General features: G+C 35.6%; 3 protein-coding genes and 1 pseudogene across 6 annotated transcripts; 2 read left to right on the forward strand and 2 right to left on the reverse strand.

The window, feature by feature from the left end:
* The first annotated feature begins 111 nt into the window (after positions 1-111).
* On the forward strand, positions 112-1,861 carry LOC111787990 (large ribosomal subunit protein eL28y). Its single transcript, XM_023668117.2, has 4 exons — positions 112-260; positions 385-547; positions 1,072-1,235; positions 1,517-1,861. Exons 2-4 carry the CDS (start codon positions 400-402, stop codon positions 1,655-1,657), a joined length of 453 nt encoding a protein of 150 aa, XP_023523885.1. The 5' UTR covers positions 112-260; positions 385-399; the 3' UTR covers positions 1,658-1,861.
* A 234-nt stretch (positions 1,862-2,095) lies between these two features.
* LOC111788594 (dentin sialophosphoprotein-like protein) lies at positions 2,096-11,945 on the reverse strand. 4 transcript variants are annotated; one of them, XM_023668984.2, is made up of 12 exons: positions 11,464-11,945; positions 9,030-9,256; positions 7,588-7,655; positions 7,379-7,453; positions 6,834-7,180; positions 6,603-6,671; positions 6,303-6,391; positions 3,719-5,884; positions 3,524-3,601; positions 3,234-3,345; positions 2,683-2,745; positions 2,096-2,578 (listed from the first exon to the last, which is right to left on the reverse strand). In XM_023668984.2, exons 1-12 carry the CDS (start codon positions 11,827-11,829, stop codon positions 2,528-2,530), a joined length of 3,711 nt encoding a protein of 1,236 aa, XP_023524752.2. In that variant the 5' UTR covers positions 11,830-11,945; the 3' UTR covers positions 2,096-2,527. The 4 variants fall into 4 exon arrangements, with proteins under 4 accessions (XP_023524752.2, XP_086977171.1, XP_023524753.2 ...); XM_087121045.1 differs by having other exon boundaries at positions 2,683-2,760; XM_023668985.2 differs by having other exon boundaries at positions 2,683-2,733; positions 11,464-11,944.
* Positions 11,946-13,403: 1,458 nt separating this feature from the next.
* LOC111787783 (glutamate receptor 2.7) lies at positions 13,404-17,062 on the forward strand. The gene is made up of 5 exons (XM_023667833.2): positions 13,404-13,796; positions 13,880-15,210; positions 15,295-15,604; positions 15,698-16,092; positions 16,487-17,062. The coding sequence occupies exons 1-5, from the start codon at positions 13,535-13,537 to the stop codon at positions 16,838-16,840; spliced, it is 2,652 nt and encodes an 883-aa protein (XP_023523601.2). The 5' UTR covers positions 13,404-13,534; the 3' UTR covers positions 16,841-17,062.
* Positions 17,063-18,417: 1,355 nt separating this feature from the next.
* Positions 18,418-19,875, reverse strand: LOC111787577 (uncharacterized; annotated as a pseudogene).
* Positions 19,876-23,188: the final 3,313 nt, after the last annotated feature.

Consider the following 23,188-nt stretch of genomic DNA (forward strand, 5'->3'; position numbering starts at 1 on the left):
ACTTACTAACTTTTCACCAAAAGTATATATAATTTTAATATATTTATCATATTAAAATTAACAAATAATTAAAAGTAAAATGAGAAGTGAAATATTTTTCCCGTAAAATTCAATAGACCAGGCCCATAACCTAAGCCCATTGAGTTTCTGGTTCGTGTTTCGAATTAGGGCTTAATATAAATTTAGGGAACTCCCTCTTCTTCTTCGCGCGCCCCATTTTGCCCATCCGAGTTTCTGAGACAAACCCTAAAGTTAATCAGGTCTCTGCATTTCTCTCAACGATTTCTTTTGAATGCATTATTTAAATCTCGAAACAATAACATTCATATGCATGTTTTACTCTTACTAAACTAACTTCGAAGATATTGTTTCATCGTGTTGCAGGGCAAGAAGAAGATCATGGCGGCGGTTCCAGGACAATTGATTTGGGAGATTGTGAAGAGGAACAACTCGTTTTTGGTCAAGGAGTTTGGGAGGGGAACAGCCGGCGTTCAGTTCAGCAAAGAGTCTAACAACTTATACAATCTGAACTCCTACAAACATTCTGGTAAGTCATCTCAAATTCTCTGATGTATTGATTTTTTTTTTTTTTTCATGTCAAGAAAAATGCTAGTGGATTAAGTTTTGGGGGTTTTATTGAAATGTCGGAACGATCCGGAGACGAGATCATAGGTATATTATATCGTTGTTAGTTTGAGGTTTGTGTATGACTTTTCTTTTGGAGCAAAGGAATTATGTACAGGAAATTTAAATAGTTAGTGTTATCTGATTGGATTCTGTCTGCTAAGGACCTAAGAAGATGCTTGGTTTATGATATGGAAACTGGATGCTCTTATCAATTGGTGATTATATTCTAGATAAATACGTGTTCGTGCTTCATACATTCTGGATTGGGCGGGAGGGAACATAAAACTGATGTTTAGGATGTTAGTCATGTGAAATTGTTTTAACTATCATCCCTGTTTCTTCTCTTTAGATTTATTTATTTTAATTATTTTTTGATTGAAGATAATATTGCAGATAGTGAGTTCTGAATATGCATAGAGATTAAATAAGATTCTTGTGTTTTAGGTTTGGCCAACAAGAAAACTGTTACGATTCAACCTGGAGGCAAAGACCAATCCATTTTGTTTGCAACAACTAAGAGCAAGAAACAGAACAAGCCTTCTTCATTGCTTCATAAATCATTAATGAAGAAAGAGTTCCGTAGGATGGCCAAAGCTGTAACAAATCAGGTAATTTTAAAGGTTCAGGCATTCAACGTCTTATTTCGGCTCCCACCCCCCCTTATCGCCGGCAATAAAACTACAATTGTGGCACATACCTTAGGCTAAGTAATATGACTATCTTTCGAGTACTTCTCCTACAAATATAATTTATACGGCCCCCCTTATCGCCGGCAATAAAACTACAACTGTGGCACATACCTTAAGCTAGCTAATATATCTAGCTTTGAGTACTTTTGCTGCGAATTTACTTTGAATGGTTGAAACCCTTCTGTCCCAATGATATGCAGGTGGGAGATAACTACTACAGGCCAGATCTGAAGAGGGATGCTCTTGCAAGATTGAGTGCTGTGAACAGGAGCCTGAAGGTGGCCAAGTCTGGCGTAAAGAAGAGGAACAGGCAAGCGTTGAAATCACGTGGAAGGAAGTGAGAATTGAGCTAGTAGAGAGAATGAGATTGTTGCATTTTTCATTGTGTTTTCTTTTGGAATGCCAACTTTGTAGTTCGGTTTGGAATCGGAAGGAGTAGTAGTAGTCTGGCAATAGATGTTTTGCTATGTTTTGCGTTACTATAATGGTTATTTCATGTTGAGGTTAACTCTTTGCGGGTAATCTTAAGACTTTGTTTTGGTTAATATGTTATTCTAAATGCAGCTGAAAATTACCAGATATTTTATTATCCTTCTCCATGACTACCTAAAATGATAGTACGGCAATACACTTCTATTCTCATCTCATGCGTTCAATCCAAACAAAACGACTCCTTAATCAATTGCCAACGTTAGTTTCTAGTTCAATGTAATGTACGCAAATTACTTAATTTTTTAGAGCCTACATTGACCAAATCACAACTCCAAGAGAATTCCCTATGATCGCAAATGACATTAGCATATTCACAGTTATTGGGAACATTTTTTACACGTTCAAAATTTGTACAACCTACAAAAGTAGATTATATCCGTACTCAAAAGAAGCCTCACAAGTCTATACAGGAAGAGGTCAGGCTAAACTAAAACAAAAGTCCAACCTCTCTACGTTGCTAAATAAAAGAAAATGCATTCCAAGAGAGAGGAGAGAGAGCAAAAAGAAAAAATGTACATGTTTCTATATTGAGGTTGGGGAGAAGGTAGCAAGCAAAAAAAAAAAAAAAAAAAAAAAAAAAAAAGATTTGACTCATTTTACTATGCACAGAAATTCATTGATGCAGTTCTTGCATCCTCTACCTCTTAACAACCTCTACCCCGAGTCAGACGTGATTGTCTAAAGAGCGTCCGATTGCTCAAATAGAAACACATCCAATCTCAATCCTTCGCATAAGTTTGTGCAAAATCTTTAATCCTTTCCTTTAGATGCTGCAACAATAAAATACATATTAAGAAAATAACAAAATTAGAGATAAAAGTTAGAACCACAAAAGCAAGATGGTGATGTGGATTTGTAAGTTGATGTTAATCACCTTCAGCTCTTCGTGGAGAACAATGAATATCTTTTTCAACCTCTTATGCCTCTGCAAATTACTCTTTATTTGAGTCAACTTCATTATACAGGAAAAATAATATAAGAGAAAAAGATAAAGATGCTAATTCAGATTCAGGAATACAAAAGATATTCATGCTAATATCAACTACAAGCCATGAAACCCATCTTTGATAGAATCCATATTCAAATAACGGGAACAAATAAAGTTACCCAATCAACCGGGATAGAGAAAGTATTGCCTCTAACCAATTCCGTCAACCATGCCTTGCTGCATCTGAATCTACTGTCAACCTTAATCCTAAACTATCCCTAACCTTTTACTTCCAATCATGAACTCCCTCTCCCTCTGGGGTCCAAATTTTTCAATATAAACCAAAAGCTTACACAAACCTAGACTACAATGAGCACTAGCTGGATGAAACATCAGAAATTTTCCAGAGTAAACATTGAGAAATATATACTTGAACATGAAAAACTACTAATATTAACAAGTAAACTTGTAGCAAATATACTAGGAAACAGCCATACCGTTGAACACAGCCGATAAGATTCTTTCAGCTGTCCTAAAAGGTTAAAGTATTTGTCTGAATCTTGTCCCCTAGAAGAATCAAGCTCCTTCCCGAGTTTGCAGAACTCAGCCCTACATAATTGATCGATGCTTAAAAACGGAATGATCTTTTCTTTACAGGAACAGCATACCAGGACACAAATAAATCATCAAACTTGCTTAAAAATAATAACAGGACATTAGGAGGCAGACTGCAACATCGTCTAGGAACGGATAAAAATTGGACATTAACGAAAAGAAGTAGCATTACCTGTAGCTTTCTAGGATTTTGTTCAAGGACAGGTAACATTCATATTTATCACGATACTCCTGTACATATTCCTTGTACCTAAAAACAAGTATACATTTTAATCAGTAATCACAGATATTAATGAAAAAAATACAAGAACGAGTGAGACAGAATTAGTAGCCTCAACAATTCAAATGAATTACAAACGAAACTTACTGAGAGAAATCTTTGATTGCTCCCTTCAACTCTGGCTCGTCCTTTTCATACTTGGAATATGAACAACTGTTTTCATCTGAAGAAGAATCTCTTCTCTTTAGATCACTATTTTCGTGCTCAGCTGATATCGGGTTCTTTAGTGCATCAGTAACTTCAGTTATTTGATTAGGTGCTTGTCTTTTACTTCCTTTTTTTGAGGGAAGCTGTTCTCGCCTCATATCATGCAGCTGGGAAATGCCAACAGATGCTTTCCTGTTGCTTTCCCCACAGCTTTCTGGACCAATCCCTTGATTAGGTTTTACATTTGCATCAACCGGCTTTTCAACTTCAACGTGATCTACTCTTGAACTATATTGTGGTCCTTGTGGATGAGACTGCGGAGGCCGGTGGCTTATCCTCGTCAAATCTTCAACTTTATGTTCTGAAATCTTCTTTTTATTTGAGCCTTCTGGATTGCTTGGAAACTTGGTACTTATATGGGGTGAGGACCGCTTTCCATTATCTAAACTAGCCTTCAAATTAGATTTTCCTTTATTTAAATCTGAACTCCAGATATCTGAAGTGTGCTCTTTGTTCTCCAACTGTTTCGATGAATTATTTCTTTCAAATTTCTTTTTACCCAATGCTTCCTCAGGAAAGGGCTCACGAAGTTCACCTAATTCAAGGTCTGAATGCTCTCTTTGGAGAATACGGCCTTTTCCATTAACTGGGGACCTGTCGGCACTAATTCTATTATTATTATCCCTTGGTGAGTACCCCATCTGCGAACTTGAAAACGTTTTGCCATCTTTGAATTTTCCAACTATGTCACCTGGTTTACTAAGATGGGAGTCACAGGGTTGTATCTGTTTGTCTCCTGGACCACCAGATCTAGAATTTCTTGAAACTTTTTTCTCATTCATCCCTTCATTTTCAGCATTTCCATAAAATCTATCTTTATACGCATGAAAACTTTCATTAGCATGACCACCCTTTTCACTGTGTTTACCGCCACGTCCAATACTCTCACCATGCTTGTCGGGTCTAACTGCTGTATCTACAGCCCTCACTCCACTTTGATCATGGGGCCTCCAACTTGCTTGTGAAACATCTGAACAATTTTTTTCTGAAACTATTTCTTTGTTTCCCATTTTTGGTCTAAAATCAGAATTGCCCTTCAACTCACCTTTATTAGTAACTTGACTGGTAGGGTTCCTTGCAGAATCTCTGTTGAGTTTACTAGGAGATAAATTGCGAGAACTCTGTAATTGGGCTCCCCAATTACCAGAAACAGGTTGTTGAGATGAGCTTTCAAATTTTAATCTCTTAGTATGAACAGCGTTCTCTTCAAAGCACTCCAACTCAGAACTCCTTTTAGACTTGCCTTTAGATATCCTATCTGTGCTGTCAGATTGTTCATGCCTGGCACTGTCCACAACAGTATTTTCCCTGTCCTCAAACAAACTCCCAATAAAGTTTTGGCGCTCTTGGAATTCATCAGGGTATGGTGACAAGGATCTTGATTCATCCACAGGTCTTCCACCTTCTACTGTAGGAGGTAAACTACGATCATCAATTTTAGTTTCTGGCTCATCATCAGAAGAATCTTTCTCGATGTCAATTGCATCAGATTCGTGACCATCTTCCTTCTCATCGTCTATGTTCAACACAGCCCCACCATCTGGACTTTTCCAAGCAGCAGGAGACGCAGAGAAACCCTGTACGGAAGCTTGCAATTTATTCTTGGGTTCTTTGTCATCATCACTAGTCATAATATCCACATCCTCATCAGAACCCTCCTTGCTATTAGAAGGTGCATCACTTTCACTATCACTGCTACTCCCACTCCCACTACCCATGGGGCTTCGACTTCTACTCCTACTACGGTTCCCACTATCACTTCCACTATCACTACTATCACTTTCAGAATCACTGTCACTTTCATTGTCAGAAGAACTAGCTGCCTGGCCTTCGCTATTTTCAGAGCCTTTTTTCTCAGCAAAAGGATCGGGTGAATTCTGTTGGATGCCATTTTTCTCCAAGAAATTTGATTCTTTGTTTGCTTGAGAGGTTTCTACCTTTTCCTCCAATTCAATGACATGTCTTGCTTCTAATTGCGATTCTGGAACAGGTTGATCATGGAAGTCTTCATGTACCGGGGTTTGTTGATGGCTGACTAAAGGAGAGCTGTGAAAGACAAAACGTGAATTAGATTCCTAGATGAATATCGAGCAATCCATAAATATCAAATACACCGGCTAGTAACTACTGGGTTGAGCTTTCTTTTGTGTTGGAAATGCTATTCTCCACTACAATTACTCTCTAATGAAGTTCTTTGGTTTTTTTTTTTTCACTTTTTTTTTTTTTTTTTTTTTGTGTGTGTGTAACAAAAAATATTACTAACACATATGAGGATTTGAACCTACAACCTCTCCGAGAAAGTAGCAATGTCTTAACGGATTAATACATTGGAATATCAAGACAATATAGTTGAGATATCTCTACTTCCTCAAAGAGGTAAGTTTGAATGCATTTAAAGTAACATTCTCAAAAACTGTTTAAGTCAACCAGATGAAATAAGCCCGTCAAACGTTGAAGGAAGTACCTTTCACCTTCAGATGAAGGTTTTTTAGAGCCTTCCAACTCAACTTCTGACTTCAAACAATATCTCCCTGGAGCTTGGTAGGTTGCAATCTATTAGTCAAATTAAACAAGAATATAAGAATTGGATTTCTAATATCTCCCCATTTCAAATTGATAGTTCACTTGTTGGATCTTTTTAATTGAATTACTATTCAAGACAACATATTTAGGGAGTATATGAGATTCATTGAAATACTGAATAAATACTGACCTAAGAGATTATGAATTGGATTTCTAATAATTTAACAATTACATCACTTACTTTTTTAATGATTGGCTCAATCTTTTTTACAGAATTTGGGATTTTATCGCCAACAGCTTTCTCCAATGCCTACACGAGAGAAAGAGAGGGAGAAAACAGTAAATTCATGCTTTGAATAGAATTGACAGACTTGTTTAAGGGAATAAACACACAACGAACAGGAAACATCCAACATTATTTTTATATAGGAATCCATATTTCAATTAAAATTATCTATTTACTTGAGCGTACCTTCAAACTCATCCCCTTGGGGTTATCCAAGAGTAAATTATACAACATTCCTTGCAAATCTGTTGGTTTAGCTCCGGCATTCACTTCCTGTCCTGGTGCTTCCAGAACTCCTTTTGCGGCTTTGGTTGGAATGTCCTTCTCACTGCTAGCAGCATTAATCTTAGCTGGTTGTCGAGGTTTAATATCTTCTGCAATACAATGAGTCTTAGTGGGATTTGCAGATCCGAATTGAGATATTGGAGCACCAGATTGCTCGGGTGGAGATGGAACAGGTGAAGATGATAGCCTCTCCTTGGAAGCAGGTACTGATGACATGCCAGGCTTAAATGTAGATTTTGGAGGTCCAACTGCAATGACAAATATTAGTACTCAATTACTAAGCTTAATTGAAATTATTGTCCATCAGGAGACGCAGTATACATCAAAGAGAAAGAAATCACTCAAAAAGTGAGAAAACGCTCTATGTCAAAAGATGAAGCATAAAGCATATAGAAAAGAAAATGGAATAAGAAGAAAGAATTCAATATGCGTACACAGGCAATCACCTTGAGACAATTCGTTTTTCTGCTTTTTAAATGGAGGCTCTTTCTTATTCTTATAATGCATCCTCCATGGATTAGCTGCAAGCAAGCTAGGTATTAGTAAAGACTTGAGCAACTCATAAGGTGCAGTTTTTGCAGTAATGCAATCAGATAACAGTAACACAAAAAAAAAAAAAAAAAAAAAAAAAAAAAGTGATTCAAGAGATGCATACATTCGGCAGCAGCCAATTGCTTTATTTGATTCTTCATAGATGGATTCCCAGGTTCTAAGACAATAGCTCTGTAGCCAGAAACACAACAAATGTGCATGCATGTGAGAGAGCTAAAGATAATACTAAACACCATCACAGATATCTCTAATACAATATACAAAACCTTTCTATAGTTTAAAAATCATGAAAGTAAAAGGTTCACAAACTATCAGTTCTACATAGCAATCATCAAAATCCTTTTCTTCCGGTTTTTGGTTTGAGAGGAAGGCCAGATATTATAAGAGTAGTTGATCATAATATTATTATAAAACTAAACTAATTATGGCTTAGAAGAATGGTAAAACATCCACAACCTAAACATAATTTTTATTTTTAAGAGCATTCCAATACTTCTAAACAAAGGAATATACTATAGTTTCATGTCCAAATTTAATTAAATAGAAAAATAGCTTGAAAGTCATCTGTAGTTGTTTTCTATTAGAAGCAGAAGCATTAAGCAACTATATTCTGAACTATGCAATTACTCATGTCTAAGTACGCTTATAAATCAATTTATTATTAAAATGTCAATCTGCAATTACTCCACTGATTTTGTTTTGTTCGTCTCAGTTGTTTCTCTCTTCCTGCTGGCTGCTGCAGAGACTTTCATTTTTCAAGAGCTGAGCGGAAAGAATGGAAGTCTAAATCCCTAAAATGTTTAAGGTCTTTCTGTAGGAAGTGATTCTTCAAGGTGTTAAAACCAACCAAGTTATGCAGAGAAGAAGCTACGTCTTGCCTAGATGATTCATGCTATGCTCATCAGCTTCTTTGTAGCAATGTATTCAAGGACAAGAGAGAGTCCGCATAAAGTTTGCAGTAATCCGTTTCTAGTCAAAAGGATTTTGTTGGAGAGAAACAAAAGGATTTTCGGAGGCATTTGGTTCAAGTGAGAATAAGTTGGGGATTTTGTTGTATTTGAGGCCTCTTCTTACGTAGGCCTGCATTTCTAGTCTTGTTGCAATATTCCTAATTCTATGATGATAGCTAATCAACAATCTTCGTCAAACTCCTTGACTTTTGTTTGGTTTTTACCTTCTTGTATAACACAATTATCTATGAAATTTGTCTCTTGTTTTAGAAAAGAAGTCTCAATTAAACCTAATATCATCGAATAACTTCAAAATTGAATCTAATCATCATTTTGTAAAGAATATTAGTAAGGATATGCTATTAGCAGTGGCATATTTGTAATTATTTGGTAATTTGCTTAGAGTTGAATTCTATGAATGGAGTGAGTTAGGAAGTTTTGAGATGAGATTTTTTAAGAATAATTTTGGACAATGCCAGGCCTCGCGAAGATTTTGGAAGCTTGTATTCCTTTTTTCAGCTTTAAAACTTCTACCAATTTGATAAAAACTTGAACAAAATAATTTGATTTCTATTAAAATTGACAAAAGAAATACCTGCGAGATTTAGATCTTCGTTCAGCTTCCTCAGACAACTTCTTAACATGGTTTGTAGTTGATTCATCCAAGATACGCTGCACATTCACTTTTCTCCAAGCATTGCCTGATTCAACAAGCAAACCACTTCCATCTTCGCCACTTTTACGTTCTTCGTATATGTCACAAAGATCACCAACTTCACGTGACCATGTGAACCTAAACTCTTTACCCCCAACATCAATGACCTGATGTAAAATTTCAGTTCAGGTACAACAATCTTAAATAGCCAAAGACCTCAAAATAATAATAATAATAATAATAAATAATAAATAAATAACTTCAAACAGGGAAGCAGATTAGATCTTAAGGTGCATGTATGATTGTAACAATTGACTAACAGGAAACATTGATTTGATGAGAATATGACAGATCCATACATATATTATGACTTTAGCACAAACCTGCCCTGGGAGGGGGGGAGTAGAACAGGAAGAAAATCCAGTATTGTTTGTATTCAGCCTTTACACTGATTGTTATCACCTTCCCAGCTATTCATTGGAAGGGTAAAGTGATAAAAAAAATTGCCTAAAGAGGCAATTCCTCTAGACTTTTAGACCCTTCTTATCAATAGAAAGAAAAATGCACATGATAGAGATGGAGGAGAGAAGACAACTATTTAAATTTGAATATGCACAATTGGAGATGATCAAGACTAGATGGCAACATAGACCAACGGTTTCATGTTTATGCATCATTAATATAATTTTATATTTATTCCTTTCTTTTAACTGCACAAGGCGTGGATAGCCTTTACATGATTTCTTCATTTTTCGTACAGGATAAGACCTCTACTCCTTAAATATTGTCCTATAGAGATGAAGACTATTTCCAATAAAAATAATAATAATTTTCTTGGGATGCAGAATGAGAAGCCTATAGCAAACTAGTAAATATCTTTCTTCCACAAATCAAAAGAGAGATTTTTGTATGATAGAAACTCATTGATAAAATGAAAACAGCATAGCACTTTGCAAGTAAGGTATAGGATGTGTTTCATCCCATTTTCACATAAATATAGGAACAACTCCTAGCTCCACTTATCTCCACATCTGCTAACAAACAGAAGAATCAGGATATCGAGAAAAAAGGGGTAGATCCTAGAGAGTTCAGCAACATCACCAAAACCCAGAGTATGCAATCCAACATCTCTCTTTCTTGGATGTGAAGATTTTGGAAGAAATATAGAAGAGTATTCCTTTTATACTATATCCAACTATTTTTAACTTGCTCATATGGCATCAAGTATTTTTTGGTATCCACAAATGATGGAGTATTCAATATAAAAAATAACAACGGATGTTAGGGAAATCTTGGGTTGTTAGTCAGTTTTTATATAATTGTAGAACGCCTGTTATACCTACCTTTTCCTACTAGAATCACAATAGGACACTTACTCTTCCTCCTATTGGTATCATGCCTTAATATTTATTATCCATCCTGTTGGAAATCTTTTCAAATTATACCAATAACTTATCGTGCTAAAGTTTATTTTAAAAAATTAAGAGTAAAATAAATAAATAAACTTCTGGTTGATGGGGGATTTCAACAGATCCTAGAGATAGCAATATTCTCAAGATAAAGCTCCCCAGTAAACACAGAGAGAATTTAGAGTTTTCCCTTTCAACTTACCTCTTTCACTCTACTTCCTATTAAATTCATCATAAATTGCATATTCTTTATAAGCATGTTGTGCACATTGTAAGAATACAACTGACACCTCATCAATTGCAGCACTTTCACAATTCATTAAATAATCATGTCTACCAAAATAAGAAAAAAATGCTCAAAATTTAGGTTAAAATGCAGCAAGTATTATCAAGTGTAGATCTCCAGCTTGAAACTTTTAAATTGGCCATGCCCCAATTGTCAGTTGGGACACGAACTCCAATATATCCTCATGAAAAACCTATATTATCATAGACACATAAAAGCTGATATATCTGATAAACTATTCCTACTGATATTTTTCGTACTTTCATGGTTTTCTATGTTTCTACTCAATTGGGTAATCTAACCCTTGACCTCACAGTATTCATACTCACCAATTCAGCCCATAGCTAACTGTTGCCAAATAAAAAAGGTAAACACAATAATGTTACAGAAGAATAGAATATAGCAATGCTCAAATTGGCGATAAATTCCAACTAAATAAGACCATCTAGACAAAAATATATGTAACGAAGTAGCGGTTGCACAAAGAGATTCCACAGGGAAAATCCAACAAATAGCGAACAGAAGCATAATCCACATAAGCTACTTGTGCACATATTCGACAGCGTATTTGAAATACTTAACACAGTTCAAATAAGCTTTAAAAAAAAAAAAAAAAAAATCTTCATTATCCCATGATGTGGATGACTAAAGTAAAGAACAAGTATTACAGAAAACTTACATTACCACTAGAATTCTTGGCATTCGCATCAAACTTAATTCTCGGAGTTCCTCCCTGCGACTCAACCCGCTTGATCTCTTCGATCAAGTCGGGAGCCAACCGAATTATCATAGCAAAAGCCAAAGGATTGTTACCGGTAACGAGACTGAAATTCTCCTCGACGGATTGAGGGGCTTCGGATTTGGCTGCGGCGGAGGTTCGATTCCGAGGATTTGCGCCAGAACCGGCGCCACCGCCGCCGAGAGAGAGACGGCCGGAGGGGCGGTGAGCAGGTGGTAGAGGAAAAGAGGAGGGCGGCCGCTTTCCGCTGGCTCCGCGGCCAGCGCCGCCGCCGGCCCGAGCGAGCTTGGATGGGCCGCCATACATTGTGAGGAAGAGAGATGCAGGTGCCGAACCAGGTTTTGGGACCCAGATGGAACACAGGAACAATTTCAATTTGCCTCTCAGATTTCCGTGTTGTTTTTGGTCCTCTCTTTAATTCAACGAGTTATGGGGACTTTTTTGCAACTACACTATCTCCCGGGAGGGGGGGGGGGGGGGGGCCGTATTTCGGATCAACGTTTTATGGGCCTCTTCGTAACGCCCTACCAGCCCAAAATAAACTCTAATTTCTACTTTTCAAAAATATAAAACTTTATAAAATATCTAATAATACCTCCAACTTTTATCATTTTTCCATCCAACAAACCTTTGGCATATTTAAAAAAAAAATTAAATTCATAAATCTAGCCAATTAAATTCAACAACGTTTTTTAAATTTATTTATCTATCAAAGAGATAGTTTCAAAAAAAATTAAATTTATTTATCTATCGGATAGATAATTTCAAAATTTTATAAATTTATTAGCCATACACATAAAAATTTTAAAACTAAAAGATAAAAGAATTCCAAATATATCTTTATTTAAAAAAAAAAATAATACCTATCATTGTTTCATAAATTAGTTAGTTAAATAAAATTTGAAATTACTAAAATTTTATTCTTAGTTTTTTTTTTTTTTATAAAAAAATGGATTAATTGGTTAAGTTAGGACTCATATTGGTCTATTCTCATTGATATAATTTTTTTATTATTGTTTAAATTATCTAAAAAATCACATATATATATATATATATATATATATATATATATATATAATAAATTTAACTATCAATTTAAATGAAAGTTGTTGCTTTTAAAAAAAGATGCCGCGCATCGGAATATACAATTTACGAAATAGGTATAATTAATTTTAAGTGGCATATTTTGTAAATTTAAAACTTTATAAGGGACAAAATAGTCAAAGAAAATATTCAAGGGTTGTAGCTTTTTAATACATTATTGGTATGTAGGTGAATGCAATAGAAATTAAATATAGTGTAAAACTTAATATGTTAAGACTAAAAATTATAATTTTCTTATATTAATTAATACATAAAAGTAGAATTAACAAACTAAGATTTAAAAAGTTTAAAATAAAACAGCAAACATACATGAATTGGGTAATTTTTTTTTAAATTTAGAATGCATGGAATAATTCAATGAGAAAATTAATGGCAGAAAGAATAATTATAAATTTGGCCCTAGAGAACAAAGAATTATGAATATGGCACACTTCCTTAACAAGAATTTGACTCAGACGACAAAAACCCATTGAAAGGGTCAGCTACCAACCAAACAAATCGTTGTTGACATGTCCGCAGGCCAAGTATTGGCTTGCGTGGCCAATTCTTTAACACCTTTTTTTTTTTTTTTTTTTTTTTTTTTTTTTTTTTTTTTTTTTTAAAGACCAATTAAAAACAAAGCGAATACAATATTAAAATTAAAAAAACTAAATGAAAAATAAATCAAATTAGTCAAATATTAAGTTTAAATCAGAAAAATTGAGCTCAATAGGGTTGAGTGTTGAAGTAATTAAATTTGGGGTCATTTATCAGCGACTATTTCAAAGATTCAATTTTTGTAAAGTACTAAGCAATAACATTTGGTTGCAATGTTCAGCTCGGATTCGACCAATTCTAATTCCATATTCATAAATTTGTTTGTCAACTCACCACATTAAAACCCTTTGAAGGTTTCCTCAGCTCTGCAATGGAAAAGTCCACCGTCTTGTTCTTCTTCTTCCTCGCACTCTGTTTCGGCCTTCGAGCTTTGTCGGCCATGGCGGATGACGAGGCAGTTAAAGTGAAGGTGGGACTTGTTCTTGACTCCAATTCTTTGATTGGGAAAATGGGGTTGAGTTTTATGGATATGGCTCTCTCGGATTTCTATGAATTTCATAAAAATTACAACACCCGCTTGACTCTGTTTCCGAAAAACTCCATGGGAGACGACCTTGAAGCTACTGCTGCAGGTTTTAACTTAATTCCGTACCACGTTTTGATTCATACTTTTTCCCCAAGTTTTGGTTTTAATCTGTTTTTCTTAACTAAACAGCTTTAGAGTTAATCAACAAGGAAGAAGTGGAAGCCATTGTTGGGCCACAGAGTTCATCTCAAGCAGCTTTCATGGCGGATCTCGGGAAGAAATCTCACGTACCCATAATTTCATTCTCCGCGACAACGACAATGCAATCTCTGAGTTCTCGTCGGAATCCTTATTTTTTCCGAGCGACCCAAATCGATTCATCGCAAGTAAAACCCATCGCCTCCATTTTTAAAGAGTTAAATTGGCGACAGGCGGTGATCATTCACTCCGATGATCAATACGGCGAGGGGATTCTTCCCTCCATGAGAGACGCTCTTCGAGAAATCAACACACAAGTCGCCGACGAGACAGCGATTCCTCAATCGGCGTCTGACGACAGAATCGCCAAACAGCTTTACCGATTAATGACGATGCAAACGAGAGTTTTCGTTGTTCATATGTCGCCGGAGCTTGGTTCCCGCGTTTTCGCCATGGCTAAGGAGATTGGGATGATGGGTTCTGGTTATATTTGGATTATAACTGATGGGATGAGTAATTTCCTCTCTGAGATTGATGATTCCGCCATGGAAGCCATGAGTGGAGCTTTGGCTGTAAGAACTTACATTCCCATAACAGAAAAACTCGAAGATTTTCAACGGCGATGGAGAAGGGACTTCGAAAAGGAAATCTCTGAACTCAATATATTTGGGTTACGAGCTTACGATGCTATCTTCGCTCTCGCCAAGGCTGTGGAGAGAGTTGGAACCACAGAGTTCATCTTCAAGAACTCAAACGCTGTTTCGGGCAAATCTACAGATCTCGACAATCTCGGTGTCTCTCGGAATGGTCCAAGGTTGTCGGAGGCATTGTCTAAGACACATTTCAAAGGGATTGCAGGAGACTTCAGGATGGTTGAAGGGCAGTTGAAATCATCAACTTACGAGATTATAAACATCAATCATCAAAAGAACATTACAACGGTTGGATTCTGGACGCCGGAAAATGGACTGACACAAACATTAAACTCCACGAAAATGAGCTCAAACACTTCAGCTGCTAATCTTAGCCGTATCATATGGCCAGGGGATTCTCCCAGTTCCCCAAAAGGTTGGGTGTCCCCTATAAATGAAAAGAAGCTGAGAATTGGAATACCTGTTAAATCTGGGGTCAGTAAGTTCATTCGAGAGATAAGGGACCCATTGAGTTCAAACACTAAGAAAACAGGGTACAGCATTGATATCTTCGAAGCTGTTGTCGAAACATTACCATACGCTCTTAGTTATGAATACATTCGGTATGCAAATGATGTCGGAGTAATGGCCGGTAGCTATGATGACTTGATCAAGCAAGTGCAGCGTGGGGTTTGAACCTAAACTCTTCAATATTTAGTACTCAAAACAAATGTTCTTTTGCATTTGCTTTAACTGTGCGTTGTTCTTGAACAGGAATACGACGCAGTCGTGGGAGACATATCGATTAGAGAAAGCCGATCCTCGTATGTCGACTTCACATTGCCATACTCGGAAGCTAGCGTGTCGATGGTCGTACTGTATCAAGATAACAACAAAAAAGCTTGGCTGTTCTTGAAGCCTTTAACATTGGATCTTTGGTTGACAAGTGGTTTCTTTTTTGTGTTCATTGGACTGGTTATCTGGACTCTTGAGCATCGAATCAACGAAGATTTTCGAGGTCCTCCTTCGCACGAAATCGGGACGAGCTTCTGGTTTGCTTTCTCAACCATGGTGTATGCTCAAAGTAATCTGTTCTGTCCTTGTAGCTTTGATATTTATCTCATTTTGGTCATGTTTTGGTTAATGGTTCACTAAATGGCTTCTCTATATGCAACAGGGGAGAAGGTGGAGAGCAACTTGGCTAGATTTGTGGTAATAGTATGGCTGTTTGTGGTGCTCATATTAACTCAAAGCTACACCGCCAGTCTCACATCGCTACTCACGGTTCAAAAGCTTGAGCCAACGTTTAATGATATGAAACAACTGAAGGAGAAGAAGGTGAATGTTGGATACCCAAATGGTTCTTTTGTTCTTGACTTGCTGATAACTGAAGGCTTTGATCGATCCAAGCTTGTAATTTATAACAATATGGCCCATTGTGGATCACTGTTCTTAAATGGAACCATTGCTGCTGCCTTTGATGAAGTCCCTTATCTCAAGGATCTTACTACAACATATTGCACCAACTGCACCATCGTTGGTCCCATGATGAAATCAAACGGCTTTGGCTATGTAAGTGTGAAACTCGTCCTTCGTCTTTCATGTTGGTTCGAAGAGAGTGACAGTGTGAGATCCCACATGAGTGGAACGAAGCATTCCTTATAAGGGTGTGAAAAATTCTCTCTAGTATACGCGTTTTAAACTCTTAAGAGAAAGCCCACTGCCACACATCTGCTAGTGGTAGGTTTGAGGTATTACAAATTGTATCAAAGCCACACATCGAGCTGTGTGTCAGCGAGGACGTTGGGCCTCCAAGGGGGTGGATTGTGAGATTCCACGTTAATTAGAGAGGGGAACGAAACATTCCTTGTAAGGGTGTGGAGACCTCTCCTTGCTACAGAAAGACTCATGTGGTTGTTTCGTGAGAATAGTCGGTCATCTCAACCGTCGAGATTTATGAATGTAGGTCTTTCCCAAGGGGTCTCAACTCGGACGCGATGTTTCGAACGGAATACTTAATATAATGGAGAATGGAGTTCTGCAAGAGATTGAAAACAAATGGTTTAAAAGCAATATCAGCAGCCCTGACCCCAATAGCTTGATTTCCACCAGACTTGGGCTTGAAAGCTTTTGGGGGTTGTTTCTTCTTTCAGGAGCTGTATCTTTATCTGCAGTCATTATAGCTCTGGCCAGATTTGTCCATGAACGCAGACATGACTTCAACCTTTCCACTGACTCAATGTGGAAAAGGTTTCTTCTTCTCATGAAAAATTTCGACCAGAAAGACCACACTTCACCCGCGTTTAGAAGGAATTCTTGAGACGAAATCCGAGACGAAAACCGAGATGAAAGCCGGGAAGCTCATCCCAGCCCTACCAGTGATTCAAACTACTGAAATGGAGGACTTTCACCTTGTAACTTTGATGATTTCCATGGTGGTCTGTGTGCAACTCCTCAACCATCAACCATCACATAATTTGGTCGATAAAATTCACTTTCTTTCTTGAAATTAGTCGAAATATGTACAAGTTGTTTAAGATACTTCCCGATTTATGAAAATACAAGTATACTATTAATAATAATAAATAAGTTGCAGTATAAAGACGTTGAATGACATATCGTCGTATCAATATTCATCACTATTCATTGTTCCTCACATCATTTCACAGTTGGTGTGTGACAAAAAAATGTACATTTCATCAAAAGAATTGAATAAGTCTCATCTTTTAAATGAGTAATTTACTCCCACGAACCATCAAACATCATGGAATTTTTCATTTGATTAATAATTAAATATAAACTTTTAGGTGACCATAGTCAAAGAAATTAAATGGGGTCAATAATTCAAAGTCAAAATCAAAGGGCACAAACACCACAATTTTGTTTTGGTTGGTCCAACCTTTTGATTATCTAAATTCTATAAACTTAATTCATTGTATCATCCGCTAAAAAAAAATGTACACGAGCGGAAAATCATGAATTTTAAATATGTATATATTAGAACATGAACTTTTATCTAATGAGGATTTTATCTAATGAGGAGATTACAAAGAACGTGAGAAATTTTTACTGCTAATACAAACGTAACACGTAAGAATATCCATAAATACGATACCTAAAAAGTCCATAAAATTTGAAAATAGAATTGATGTTGACTTTAGAGATGGGGCAATGAATGAAGATGAGATGCGTGGACCAAAGAGAGTACGTCTATAATTCAACTCTTCCGACTGAATAATATCACATCAAAGTTTTAAATACATTCATCGATTTACAACCCTATTCCCAAAAGGAAAACGATAGGAAAAATGGTCCATTCTCATATTAAATAATTATGTATCTATTTAAAAAATTACACTTTTTTTCTCTCAATTTTTTTGTTTTCAGTATATATTAAGAGTTTGAAACGGCTTGACTAACTTTACAAGACAATTATCTCGTACAACAAGTTTTATTACAAACTAAATACCGTCAACCATTCTAGGATTGGTCATTGTGTGTCACCGCCACTTCTCACTATCTTACACATTCGATCAAGATTGTCATTGCAAAACTATAGTTAAGGTGCACGGAACCCTAACGGTTGGTACAATTCAATTTCAGCAAATTTAAATGTTAAATGCATGACACATAAATTTATAAATTAAAATGTATTTATCAATCCAAATATAACACAAGAATAAATGCAAACATCACATCCATTGCCACCTCATTCGGTAGTACTTATTTATCCAAACTTGTCATTAATATCATTAATTTTGGACCATTTTAAATAAATTTAAACCTTATCCTTTTGTTTTCATTGCTTTGATGAGACCCTTAAATGTATTTTCACACAAGTTAGTCCCTAATTAAGAGATTTCAAAGAGTAATTTTGTAATTTAAAATGTTGAGTGATTGTTGTGGAAATTATGTTCTTCTCCATCTTTTCATTCATAAAACATCAGACCACATCAAATTTAAATTGAAAAAAATAATAATAAAAGACAAAAGAACACACAAGAACAAGACTTTGATTTTACCTGTAGAATTTGTTCAATGGTTGAGGTGGTCTTGTAATGTGTCTGTTCCACCTTCTTCTTCCTCTAAGCTGATGATTCTAATTATCCATAATCAAACAAACAGAAGCTTTAATTCCATACAAAATGGCGGATTTTTCGTCTCTGTTTACTGGTAACTTGACCCTGGTGTGAAAATGGCAAGATCAGGCCATCCACTGCTGCCACCGCCGGTCCAACAACTGGAATCGCCGTTCTGCAACACACCCAAATAATTCTCCGGCACGCAGCCGCTCTGTTCCTCCGCTGCAGATTTCCGGCCAGACCCAGAATTCAAATTCCCTGAAAATCCCCCCAATTCCATCATTTTCATCTCCGGTTGATTCGGATCCATACTCTCCAGGAGATTCCCATATTGCCCATTTGACGCCAGCAGCGAGCTGAAGCTCCCCGGAATTTCCAACCCGCCGCCATAGCCACGGATGGGGTTATGATCCGGACCCGTAATCGGGTTCAGCATCGATCCCGAAGAAGACGAAGATGAGGACGACGGCGGACGCTTGACGGTGGCCGACACCGCCGGTCGCTTGGCGTTCTTCCGGCTTCCTCCGCCGACAGGGATGTTCCGCAGAGCGCCGCCTTTGGTCCAGTACCGACGGCAATTCTTACAAAAGTGACGAGGCTGAGAAAGATTATAGTTATTGTAATAGCAAAATTTGGTGTTTGTAGAATCACAACGAGGACATTTAAGCTGCTCTTGTTCGGGAAATTGGGGTTTAATCATGGGAAAAGTTGATGGGTCTTGCATTGTTTGGTTACCCAGAAACAAAAAACAGAGCACAAAATCAAAATTTTCGCGAAAAAAAGAAAAAAGAACTTGGGTTCAGTTTTCGAGAAGAAGTTTCGGTGATCAAAGATGGGGAACTGAAAAAGGGTTTGGAGATTTTGTTGTAAGAAAAAACAGAGACTAAAACAGAGCAAAAACAGAGCAAAAAGGGGGGAAAATCCGACAAAAGTGGTTTAAAAAGAGCTTCAAGCCGTAGCTTTCATGCTTCCAAAAAGCAAATGAATGGACAAGCCTGAAACTTTTCAGAAGAAAACCACAAAAACCTCAACTGGGTTCGTATGTTTTGGTTTCTGTGAGATTTTGGAGCCGGAAAAAAGGAAGATCGCCGGTGACAGAAACTATGCCGGCGAGGAGGAAATACGTTGAGATATCCGCGTGAAAGGGACGAGCAGTCGACATATATAAAGAGACGATGAATTAAAGCCTTTTTTTAAAAAAATAAAAAAAATAAATTATTTTCTCTCTGTAAAGTGGAATGTGGAATCTGCTGGTTTCTCTCTCTAAGCTTGTTTGTTCTACACTCTCCAACTTACTGCCATAATTGTTTATTAAAAAAAAAATAACCCAAATATATATTTATTATTATTTGATATTTTAGAATAATAATTTAGAGGAATTTTAGGGAGAGACAATAAAATAAAATAAAATAAAAAAGGCTTAATTCTTTTATTCCAAAATCTTGATGAGATTTTCCATGAATGGAAGACTTTTGTCAAATACCCAACCGACCTAACGCCACTTTTTTCACCTATTCCCACAATAAACAAAAACCTTTTATTTTATTTTATATTAAATTTTTATTTTTTAAATTGTAAATGGTATTTTTTTTTTTTTTTTTTTTGTATTATCTCGAATTTCAATTCTCAACATATTCGACGTTTTTAAAATTAAATTTAAAAATTTTAAATTGCATGTCGAACACTTAATCGGAGCTTGTTGGTCACCCGTTCCTATTTAAGATTTTCTTTATTAGTTTATTTAATTCTTAAATAGGAACGGGTGACCAACAAGCTCTACTTAAGTGTTCAACATGCAATTTTTAATTTTTAAATTTAATTTTAAAAATATCGAATATGTTGAAAATTGGAAGTTTGAGATAACACCAAAAAAGTAATATCATTTACCATTTTCAAAATTTAAATTTAATATAATTATTTACTTTATTATCTTAATATTTAATTCTTAGAATAAATATATGTCCCAATGGTTTAAATCTTCGTTATCATATTTTTTTTATATTTACAAATTCAATATATATGGTTAAAGGATTATTTGAGTATAAAATTTTAATGTATAATGAAAATATAATTATTGTAGTTTATTTTTTTTCAATAATAAAGACAATAGTCTAAAATTTTAGATGGTTGGTAGGACGAATATTTTTTAAGGTTGACTTTTTTTTTTTTTTCTATTAGAAACAACAACAAAAAATTAAGGGAAATTTTTATGGTATAATAAAATTTAGGTTGACTTATTTAACTTTTTTAAAAAAAATTATTAATATTATATAAGAAGACGAAGGCTTTTAAATGGTAAAATTTAAAAGAAAAAATGAGAGAATTATTTTAATGTTGCATCCCATAATTATTAAAAGAGTAAATAAAAAATTTAAATGATTTATATATTGGCGGCTCATTTCTGCAGCTTGAAAAGATAGGCTGAGCCGCGGAGTCGAGAATCATTTGCGTGAAGAAAACGCAAGGGGCACCAGTATAGGCATCATTTGAAAATCACTGTCAGAATCTGTACCGTCCAATATTTAGAGTGGGAGAATCTGGACCGTTGAAGTGTCAAGCAAAGTGAGATATGAGAACGGTGGCGTTAAGATACCGTCACCGGCGAATGAGAGTGGTACCACGTGTCGAAACCCCACATGATGACTGAGCTCGAGGGTCATTATTTTCCACTTCGACTGTTGGGCTGACAGCTCAGCTTTCCAACATGGATAATCACTTCACCACGTGGCAGTTCTTATTAAAGTTTTATATAATAAAATATTTTTACACTAAACATAAATTCAAACTTTTAAAATTAGGGTTTTTTATTAAAAAAAAGAAAAAAAAAAGAACCAAATGATAATACCAAACAATCTTAAATTATCAATTAATTTAAAAGTTAATTTTAAATAAACTATATTCTAATCTGCAAAATGAAATTAAGGTAATTTCTTAGGATAAAGAGAGAGAGAGAGAGAGAGAGAGAGAGAAGGGTTTGTGGAGGTAGGGCCCACCATTTTATATATAACGTGGGAGTTATTAGGAAGTTGTAACGCAATAACCCCAAAAATTAATCCAAGCCGTCAATCAAGGCACACCAGACACAGCCAATTGCCTTTGTCCTATTTTTGAAGGATTGCTGTGGCCCACCGCACTGAATCATATCTCATTATCATCACCATCGCCACGTGGACGATCACGATTTTTCTTCCACTAAATATAATAAACTGTAATTATTAGGATTTCTTATTTTTCCCTTAGAAGTATAAAATTTTAAGAGAATTGATTATCAAACAAAAACAAATAATAAAAATGAAATTGTAATATTACTATTTTTTTAAAATTAAAGAATAAAATCGGTTTATGAAATAATTTGAGTGGTCACATTTTGATCTCCTTTTAGATTTTGGTGTTTGATTAAATAGTTGATAATGAAAATATTTAATATTCTGTTTTTTATTTTAGGATAATTTGATATTAATATTCCCCTTGGCCGACATCATGCCTATTTTTGAAAAAACTTTAGAGATCTATAAAACACGAAATTGAATGTTCAAGGACGTGTGTGACAAAAAAAAAAAAAAAAAATCAAATACTAAATAGTAATCGAACATGTTTAAATCATTTACATAAAAATGTGTGTGATAACTACAAAGACGTGCGACTAGACTATTGTTTATTTAATTATTTGAACTATGGTGAAGTAGATGAAACTGATAAATGAGGAGGAAAAGGGAGACAAAAATGAGGAAAGTGGGGAGGAAAAAAAGAGTAAGTGGGGAGGAAAAAAAGAGTAAGTGGGAAGCATGAGTGGAATTGAAGAGAAGGCAAAGGAAGGCCTGTGCCTGTCCTGTTGTTGCCATTGCCATTGCATGTACCTGTCCTGTTGTTGCCATTGCCTGTGCCTTCCATTTTCTTCCTCTCTCTCTCATTCCATTCTTTCTTCTTCTTCTTCATTTGAATTTGATTTCTCTTAACGAATAGGCAAACTCGAGATCTCAAATTTAATTTAGATAAGGAAAGTAAGAACTAATTTTAGAAAGAGCTTTTTCCAAAACATCTAAAAGTCCACCACGGACCTTTTTCCTTTTCGAGTTTGGTCATACTCATTGGACTCAAGCTATTATCGCTCATGGGAAGGAAAGTCTATGGTACTCTCATAATACTACTCTCTCTCTCTCTCTCTCTCTTCGTGTGTACTTAAATTTCTTGAATGTTATTGGACCATCCAACATCGTTCTTATACGATGTCATTGTAGTATAGATTTTTCTATGACCCACATATAAAATTACAAGTATGAATCCCACCCTCGATTGAATTTGAACTCAATATCAGTGATAATAAACTTTCAAAACATAAACTTTTAATAGGGACTCAGTTTTTAACCCATACCATGCTTATGTTAACCATTGAGTACAATAAAAATAAAGGTAATGACCAAATTCAAACATAAACTTTTAAAGAAAATTTAATTTATTTAAAACCCACAAACATACAACGTTGATATGCATGTAAATAAAAGATTTATAAGATTTTGGTAATGGATGCCAACTTCAACCAAACAAAAGTGGCTGAAGAATAAACACCAATGGCCGTTTCTAAGTCG

The sequence above is a fragment of the Cucurbita pepo genome, chromosome 2, assembly GCF_057944985.1.
Source record: "Cucurbita pepo subsp. pepo isolate OVF chromosome 2, ASM5794498v1, whole genome shotgun sequence".
Taxonomy (NCBI): Eukaryota; Viridiplantae; Streptophyta; class Magnoliopsida; order Cucurbitales; family Cucurbitaceae; genus Cucurbita; species Cucurbita pepo.

Excerpts from the sequence above, each read along its gene's own strand:
- LOC111787783 (XM_023667833.2), top strand. The coding sequence starts at position 13,535 with ATGGAAAAGTCCACCGTCTTGTTCTTCTTCTTCCTCGCACTCTGTTTC. Across the intron at positions 15,211-15,294 it reads TCAAGCAAGTGCAGCGTGGG|GAATACGACGCAGTCGTGGG; the intron begins GTTTGAACCTAA and ends GTTCTTGAACAG. Across the intron at positions 15,605-15,697 it reads AACCATGGTGTATGCTCAAA|GGGAGAAGGTGGAGAGCAAC; the intron begins GTAATCTGTTCT and ends TATATGCAACAG.
- LOC111787990 (XM_023668117.2), top strand. The coding sequence starts at position 400 with ATGGCGGCGGTTCCAGGACAATTGATTTGGGAGATTGTGAAGAGGAAC. Across the intron at positions 548-1,071 it reads GAACTCCTACAAACATTCTG|GTTTGGCCAACAAGAAAACT; the intron begins GTAAGTCATCTC and ends CTTGTGTTTTAG. Across the intron at positions 1,236-1,516 it reads CCAAAGCTGTAACAAATCAG|GTGGGAGATAACTACTACAG; the intron begins GTAATTTTAAAG and ends AATGATATGCAG.
- LOC111788594 (XM_087121045.1), bottom strand. The coding sequence starts at position 11,829 with ATGTATGGCGGCCCATCCAAGCTCGCTCGGGCCGGCGGCGGCGCTGGC. Across the intron at positions 7,181-7,378 it reads GAAAAACGAATTGTCTCAAG|TTGGACCTCCAAAATCTACA; the intron begins GTGATTGCCTGT and ends TTGTCATTGCAG. Across the intron at positions 6,672-6,833 it reads CCAAGGGGATGAGTTTGAAG|GCATTGGAGAAAGCTGTTGG; the intron begins GTACGCTCAAGT and ends TCTCTCGTGTAG.